The 8,450-nt window shown below is 49.7% G+C and overlaps 1 protein-coding gene across 4 annotated transcripts in view; it reads right to left on the minus strand.

Annotated features, from left to right (window-relative positions):
• Lsm14b (LSM family member 14B) overlaps window positions 1-8,440 on the minus strand; it is a 10,006-nt gene extending 1,566 nt beyond the window's left edge. The window contains exons 1-8 of one of the 4 annotated variants that reach the window (XM_010637621.3): window positions 8,287-8,439; window positions 6,901-7,064; window positions 5,482-5,617; window positions 4,494-4,610; window positions 2,441-2,608; window positions 2,084-2,161; window positions 1,718-1,879; window positions 1,237-1,387 (exon numbers count right to left, since the gene is read on the minus strand). In XM_010637621.3, coding sequence (XP_010635923.1) covers window positions 1,237-1,387; window positions 1,718-1,879; window positions 2,084-2,161; window positions 2,441-2,608; window positions 4,494-4,610; window positions 5,482-5,617; window positions 6,901-7,064; window positions 8,287-8,323 — 1,013 coding nt within the window. In that variant the 5' untranslated portion in view covers window positions 8,324-8,439. Of the gene's footprint in view, window positions 1-1,236; window positions 1,388-1,717; window positions 1,880-2,083; window positions 2,162-2,440; window positions 2,609-4,493; window positions 4,611-5,481; window positions 5,618-6,900; window positions 7,065-8,286 lie in introns of all 4 variants that reach the window. The other 3 variants (XM_010637637.2, XM_010637629.3, XM_010637644.3) reach the window with 3 other exon arrangements.
• Window positions 8,441-8,450: the final 10 nt, after the last annotated feature.

Raw genomic sequence — 8,450 nt, forward strand, 5'->3', positions numbered from 1 at the left:
GGAGGGCCAAGGTGGGGGAAGAGAACGCACTCGGCCCAGGGTCCGAACCCCGACCATACCAATGTCTTACTCCAAACCAACCTGTACTGCTGACCAGCCCGCCTGACCATTTAGCCTCCACACTGGCCCACTTTAGTCCCTCACCAAACATGTACAACAGCATCAGTGTGTTATTTCCGGTGGCTGCCCAGCTCAGAATAAACCCAACATCACTACCACACCTCTGAAACCTATACAAACCCCTCCCATCCTAACCTTCCCTGCTCAGCCTCACACAGAGGCTTTGGCGCTGCCTGGAGTGGCCCTGTCACTCATGCACAGGGCTTGCCATCTGAGACCTGACCACTTTCCTTCCTACCCTCTACTTCTGGGTATCCCCTACTTATCCTTTGCTGAAATTTTTGTGTATTCTTCACTGTGCACAGCCCCCTGGTACAGTGTTGAGCATGCACTGGGGCTGCCCAGCTTGCTTCTTGTTCTTTATACCTGGTGTTCCGCCTGCAAGACTCAGGTCTTGGTTTCCACTCTGCTGACTTTTACAGTCCGGGGTGCTTACCTGAGTCGCTAACATGACTCATCGCTGGTATCATCGCCAATACTCCAGGGAAGGAACACCTTGGTCAGAATGCTCTACCAGTTGCCTCAGGTAGCAAGGTCCTTGGCTTGCCCAGGAGAGTAGGCCAGCTGGCTGGCAGGCCAGGCAAAAAGAACACTGAATGGGGTATGGAGCCTAACAGGGCCTGCAGGCGCTTGACCTCAGTGAGTCTCAATCTGGGAGACCGCCAGAGATTTCTGGACCCACATCGTAAGCAAGCCCAGGTGGATGCAGCCAGGACTTTTGTATCTACTGTGCAAAAATGTAAGATCTGCTGGTGATGGTACCACACACTTGTAATCCCAGCAAGTGGGCAGCTCAGACAGGAGGATCACTGAGAGTTTGAGGTAGGCCTGGGCTACATAGTGAGTTCAGAGAGGCCAGGACTACCTAACGACTCTACCTCAGAGAATCAAAAATAGGGCTAGGATGTAGCTCAGTGATACCACACCTGCCTGGCGATCACAAAGTCCTGAGTTCGATTCCTGGTACCAAAGGGGAAAAAAAGTCCCAAGACACATGTCCTGAACTTAAAAGTTACAAGCTTAGTCTTCAGGTCACAGCACCTGATGACTTAAGACTCAATGGTGCTTCTGAGACTCTTGCAATGACCTTTCCCACCAGTTCACCCAGACTCTCACCTGGTCTTGAGTTCAGAAGAGATGTTGTCGAAGAATGACTTGGATTTGTCATAGTAGCAGTTGGGCCCCAGAAGGTCTTCCTCAGCAGGAGTTTCATCACTCTGAGTGACCACAGCCTGGTCCTTCTCTTCCCCCTTCTCAGCCCTATCCTCTACAAAGAGACACAGAGCACATAAAGGTCCAGGAGAAGCAGACACCACATATCTCATGCCCTCCAGCGTGTCCCTCTCCCGGGGGTCTCGAGTTCAGCAGCCACTGTTGAGCCCAGACAGTGCCCAAGCATCTCATGCCAAGCAGAGACCTCTTCTCACTGATGGTCATGACAACTGTTTCTCGCACCTACTGCAAACGCCTCATCTACCTCTCATTTAATTCCACATTTCAGACTGGAAAGCAACCTGTGGATTCCCACGACACCCTAGTCATCTCAGTACACTCTAGGAATACTCCTAGGGGATAATGACTTTCATATGACACAGACCTTTAAAATTTAGTTTCTTCTTGAATTCTTTGTCCAGCTCCTCTCGGTTGAACTGGGCATTTGCACTCTCAAAATCAAAGTCTCCTTCAAACTTGATTGTGTTTTCCTTGACATTAGTAGGACGGTTTTGCCCTCTGGATCGATTTCTTGTTCGCCGATTCCCTGTGAGGAGAGAGGACAGCCACAGCTAAAGGAAGCCATCAACCCAACATTTCAAAAGCAGCTTACAGGCACCCAGCAGATAACACGGGGCACAGTTCACAGATGCTCACAGATGCAGCACCTCAGGCCCAGCACCCCTATGAGGGAAGCAAAGCACAGCCTGCGGCTTGCAGCTTCCAGAACTCAAGTGGCAACAGGTGTTACCTGACCGCCTCCTCTGAGGTCTTCTGTTCTCGTCATTCACCTGCCCTTGAGTGTGCACAGCTGCTGGCTGGACTATATCTAAGGCGCAAAGGGAAGAATGAGGCAAAGCTCCCACAGAAGCCAGAATCCAGCCACCAAAGCAGGCACCTCCACCACCTCCACCACCACCAGCACCAGCACACCACATGAGCCCTTGGGGAGGGAGGCTGCCACACAGACCTGCCCTGCAAAAGCACATAGGGTGTGAGTGGGGGGTGATGTAATAACCCAATAAGTAAATAACCCAATAAATAACCCAGTAAGTAGTGTGCCACATTTAGAACACAGAGCAAACTACAAGGGATAAGTGTTCAATACCACCAGCCGTCTTGCTGCTTGGCTGGGCCTGGTGACCATTGAGCTGCATCCCTGAGGTGCCCTTGCCAGGTAACAGCTTTTTGGCATTCAGGTTATCAACGGAACCAGTCTGGACAGCCTGTTCCACCATGGGGCTCTTGCCAACTGGGGCAGATGGAAAACCAGGTCCTGAATTGAGGGAAGAAAGGTTGAGAAATACAGAAAAGACTTACACTTCTAGTCACTTCTCTTCTGCTGACACGTCAGGCAGGAGAGAGCACCACTGTCTAGAGAGGTCTAAATCCCAACCAAGTATCCTCAGCTGGGCCTTTCCTTCTGAGGCTAGCCCAGAGAACAGGCAAAGGCCAAGTCACAGGGCAGCACAAAGGGCAGCTCATTGCTGGGTGCCCCAGGCCCTAAGCTGAGTTACGGAATCCAGAGGAGGGAAAAAACTGTGCCCACAAACAGCCATCTCCCAGAGGCTCCCAACCTGCTCTAAACCCAAATGGTTTACAAGCACAAGAGGATGATGAATTCAAGACCTGATCCATGCTGAAGATGATCTGTAATGGGCAATGGTCCAACTTTGAAGCCAAATCCTATAATAGTCACTTTTGCCTACAGCATGGACAGGATGTAGTAGTAAGAGATGCCCGCAGCTAAAGAAACAGCCCACAGCCTCCCGAGAATAAAGTCTCTTCATAAAGCAAGTAAGGGCTTCCAATGGCTGTGATGAGGGGCTGTGTACACAGTAGTAAGACACATCTCTAAAACCAAGCTGTGGCAGTTCCAGCCCAGGAGTGGTCCTCTGAGTCTCTCTCACTCCTTGCCCAGGCCCCAGGATCTGTTGAGTGTGAAAGGATGTACATGGGAGCGGGGTGGAGGTAGGTGGAGATCTGAGACAGGACAATAGGTCCCAATCATGGGGTAGCTATTACAAAGGAGCAGCCCAACTCGGATGTAGAATGGGTGTAGTCTGCTTTTGTACCCTGGACAGAAACTAGAGAAATTACTGTAAAAAATTCCTTGTAACCACATCAAGGGAAGCACTCACAGGGCAGGTATCTTGAAGAGGCGCCTCTAATGGAACTAACCCCGAACACCTTCTCTCGCCTATCATCTCACTCAGCATGACATCCCTAACAGATGAACAATCCCATTTGCTTATTAAACCACACTAGTTCAAACGACCTTGCCCTATGAGCAGTTTTATGTAAACGGTCCTAAGAACAATGAAGGTATCCAGTGTCATTTTTAAGTATGACTGCTCCAAAGTAGGTAAACTGGAGTCTGCACAGGACTGAACAACACCTGGGCCGGGGACTGTAGCTCAGTGGCATCTCACCTGGCTGGCAAGCACAAGGTCCTGAGTTCTATCCCTGGTACTGGGATGGGGGAAAAAGGAACACCTGAAAACAGACCGAGAGCCCCAGGCAGCCTCCTGCACTGTGTACAGGTAATGAAGCCTCACACTTCCAAAGAGCATGGCGCCACATGCAAGACTGATGCACAGAAGATCGGCAACATGAATTTCAGAACTTTAGGGTAAAGGGCAACATCAGGAAGGTTGTTGCAAAACCCCACAGGTGGTGCCATCTCAGCAGACAGGTGACCGACACCAGTACTGACAGACTCACCCCCAGGACAACACCATTCACCTGGCCAACCGGGGATCATCGCCCCACCTCCGTTTTGACCCAGTGGCCCACATGTTGTGTATGATTGCTCAGAAGACCTCCACTGTACCAACCTAGAGCATGTGTAAGACCCGGCAAGCCCCCAAGGAAATGCTTCTGTGACAAAAGTGAAGATTCCCGTGGGTGGTGGTTGCTGACAGGTCAAAACAGAACCTGAACTCAGGCAGAGTGAACAAAGCACTCTGCTGATTCTTTCCAGCCCCTTCTTTAAAACTGGTAGTTACTGCTGTATCAGGCTATGTGCTAAGCCAAAAGAAACACATCACTGGCCTGGCGAATGGTCTGCTATGGTCCCTGTCATTCTGGCTTGTTTTATCCCCTTGCTCTCATACTGGTCTGCAAAACAGCATGCAGTTAGTTCTCCAAACTGCTGTTACCCTTGGAAGTGAGCTGAGGTGGCTCTGAGGACATGTCAAGCTCTGAAACGGGCTGTGGAGATGGAGAAGAACTAGGACTGGAAGCAGCGGCTGAGGCTGGAGGGCTTACCAACTTCTCTAAAAGAAGAGAAAGGAAAAAAGAGCAAAGAGAAAGCACACAAATAAGTCAGGATATACTTCTCTGCTGTCTAGAAAGCTTGGAAAGAGCCAAGCAACAATCATATTTCAGGGACACTGAGCCACGCTAAGAGGTCACCCATCACACCAGGAACAGCAACCGTGGCAAACAAGTGACCGCGAAAAGGTTCGGGGCCTAATTCACGTTCCCTGCCTCCGCTGAATCATGCTGGAGTCCAAGCAAGAGTGGGTGGACCACTCGCCAATTCTTATGTTCTGAAAACAGCTGCAGAGCTATGTCAAGGCCAACACCAAGGCCAATCTCACTCTCAATATGGACAGCGGGCTCTCACTCTGGGACTAGTCAACCTTGGTTGAAAACATTTTTGATTAAAATACTTGCTAGTGGACTAATCAAGGAGCTAGAATGTTACTTGTAAAGGCTTACAGATGTGCAAACAGCTGGTACTCATCTTGAAGTACATATATTAATGCTTCTTCTTTGAGACAAGTATACCAGCACTTCCATTCTGACCCAGGCTGACATTTCAAATGAAAAAGTTTTCCGGTACTGGGAGTCTAACTCAGGATCTTGTGCTTGTGAGGCAGGTGCAGTGCCACTGAGCTAAAGCACGGCCCCTCAAATGAATTTTGGTTTGAATCACCTGGTGCAAAACTCAGGCTGCTGCCTCTTACTCTCAGCTAACAGTTACTAAACACACTAACCAGTGGAAGCTGTGCTGGGTAATTTATCAAACATGCAGTACAGCAGAGTCTAGGAGCTCTGACTACGAGGACACATCCCCACCCTCAGGGTCTATCACTCCATTTCTTGAAAATGTAGTTGTGTAGATAGAAAGCAGTTACTCACCTAGACTTAAGGAAGCTGCATACTGCTGGCTGAGCAGGGAGCTGGCTGCCAGCTGGCCATAGGGTGGCATCCCTCTGAAGGGGCTATAAGGCACATGTGGCTGGAAGGGCGAGGCAGAGGCAGAGCCCAGGGAAGACTGAACAATGAGACACATGGGTAAGAGCAGTGCAAGGCCATCCTGTCACCCTCCAAGTCTGCACACAGGGCACTTGCTCAGATGGGAAGCTGGTCCCCATTCTGTCAGCCTGTGTTCTCATATACTAAATAGTCCTGGAAATTTTCCAGTATGGACCAAACTGTCTTTTCCTCAACATTTTATCCCCAGTTGCACCTATTTGTGTAATCCTAACATGAATTTCTCCCAATATGAAACTGTCTAATAGCTCCCCTGTAACAGCAGAAAATGTCCCCCTCAATTTAAGACACATCCCAGAGGTATAGCCAGGGAACTACTTACACTTATTTACAGAACTTTGTTCTGTCACCAAGCCCCCAAGCGCACCGCTACTCTCTGGGAACTGATCTTTTCCTGTGCTCTTCACCAGGCTATTTCTTCTTTGCTCCTCAGCTACTTTCTTCTTCTGAAGCCTCCTAGGGACCCTTGATCCAAGCTTTCTCAAGTTTGGCCTAGACTCCTCCAAGTGTTCCTAAAGCCCACCCTGCAGGATCCTACAGGATCCTACCGTCCTTGTTTAGCCCCATCTCACCAGATTACATCTGGTGTAATCTGAACCTCAGAGGAGCTAATAAAATTTAAATTCACAAGTGAATAACATATGAATATGGGCCTACTAGCGATCCAGGGCTGTAACTCAGCAAGTGTCTTATTAAGACCTGCAAATTTAGGGCCGGGGATTTATTACCTCAGCAGTTTGGTGGCCTGCCTTGCAAGCGCAAGGACCCGAGTTCAATCCCCGGTACCAAAAAAAAAAAAGACCTGCAAATTTAGTGTCCTAGCCCTGCAGTTTAACAAGGGGACACTGTTAAGACAGCAAGGCCTACTGCCTCTGCAAGCATTTCATGCCACTCAGGGTTGGACTTCTCCACATACTACACTCTGCACACCCTAGGTCCAGGCTAGATTGGAAGCAGCACCTCTTCACACCACACACGCGTGCACAAGTTCTGCCATATTAAACATACTCCCTCCTACATGCCGCATGAATTACCTTCCACAGAAACATCAACAGACTGGATGAAAACCTGACCACTTTTCACTAAAGGCTGAGAGACATGGCCAGATGTGGTGGTGCAGGCCTGTAATCCCACCACTATAAGCTAAGGCAAGAGCACTGCCATGAGTTTGAGGCCAGCCTGGACTACACAGCAAGCAAGACCCTGTCTCAAAAAAAAAAAAAAAGAGAGAGAGAGAGAGAGAGAAAAAAGACCGCCTATCCAGAACATCACCAACACACTTACCTGAACGATAGCAGGATCCTGAGGGAGTGTGTGCTGAGCTTTCGGAGGTTCACATACAGTAATATCTTTGATATCACTTCCCCGAAAAATGATGTACTCATAAATTTCCTCTCTTGGGGGAGCAGGCCTATCTGTGGGGCGGTCTTCAGTACCAAAGGACCTCACTTAGGGGTTGAGAAAAAGAATGATTAAATTGTTGTCCCATGCAAAGCCACGCCATTAATCCTCTGAATCTTCCAGAAGACAGGGATTCCTGGGCACAGTCCCCAATTCAGCACCCAATTCAAAAGGTACTTAGGGCCAGGGATTTAGCTCAGTGGTTCTGCCACCTGTCTCGCAAGCGCAAAGACTCAAGTTTGATCCCCGGTAACATTAAAAGAAAAGGTACTTACTCCCCCTTTTCAGTGGATAAATCCATAAGGAATCAATTGCTGACACTCTAAAAATTAGATTGTAGGTCACAAAGATGACAGGGAAAATTTTATGGACTGCAAGTCTCATGGATCCACACCCTCCAATGCAAAACACCAGGGCGTAGAGCACTCAGCAAACAAGGCTTACTTCACAGAATCTCCCTGTTCACATCTGATTTTCCAGATGAAAAACTCAGCAGTTTTGTGCCTGAAGCTGCACTATATGCTGTGTCTAAAAGGCAGGTTTCTCAGGTGAAAAACCAGTCGATTTTTGGTTACCCTCACCGTTTCACACAACCAGCCTTGGAGAGGGTGTCACGAAAATAACAGGGAGAAGGGGGGGGGTCTCAGAACTTCGCGCCCCCAAACCAGCCTGTGGTTGATAAGGAAATCCTGTCACAGGGACCTCCTTAGGATATGAATCTCCAACCTGCAAGGGCCTAGGAAGGCCTACCACACACCTCTCCTCAGGAGGGCTCCAGGGCCAAGCTGGACTTAGCTCCAAGTCATAGATACACAACTCCTACTGAGGACGCAGGCCGCTGGACTCACTTCCATCAACTGGAGTCTCACGGCAAAAGTAGCATACTGCAGTAACAAGAGTTCAAATGAACACAAAATCTCGGCATGCTGAACTATCTCCTGTGGCACTAGTCAGTCCGCCCCAGTTTGCTCATGAAGCTTCAAAAGGAGCTATTCCAAGGGCTTGGGACGACAGAGCCACGGAGCTAGCTAGCTCCGATCTAGGGGCTTTTCAGACAGGGAGGGCCCGAGAGGCTCTAGCGCGCACTCAGAGCTGCTGCAGGCGAGCCCGCTGCCCTCACGATTTCCTCTTACAGACAAGAATAGGCTCCCCATCTTCTCAGGAGAGAGAAGACAAAGGGGGTCTGTGGCCCTGTGCTGCCTGCACAAGCTCACTGCTTCTGGACTTCTCTAGTCACAAGCAGATCCCCTGAAGTTGGTCTGTGCTCACCGGCGTCTGTCACAAAAGGGCAGGACAGTTGGGCCATCGAGACCACAGTTCAGATCAGGGCATATCCGTCGGTTTTGCCATCTACATTCTACCTTGGCAAGAGGTTCCGCCGCCAGACGCGGTGGGCCCCAGCTGCCTAATGGGTTCCAGGAGGACGCGCAGGA

The sequence above is a fragment of the Fukomys damarensis genome, unplaced genomic scaffold (assembly GCF_012274545.1).
Source record: "Fukomys damarensis isolate Sample0158 unplaced genomic scaffold, DMR_v1.0_HiC HiC_scaffold_22, whole genome shotgun sequence".
NCBI lineage: Eukaryota > Metazoa > Chordata > Mammalia > Rodentia > Bathyergidae > Fukomys > Fukomys damarensis.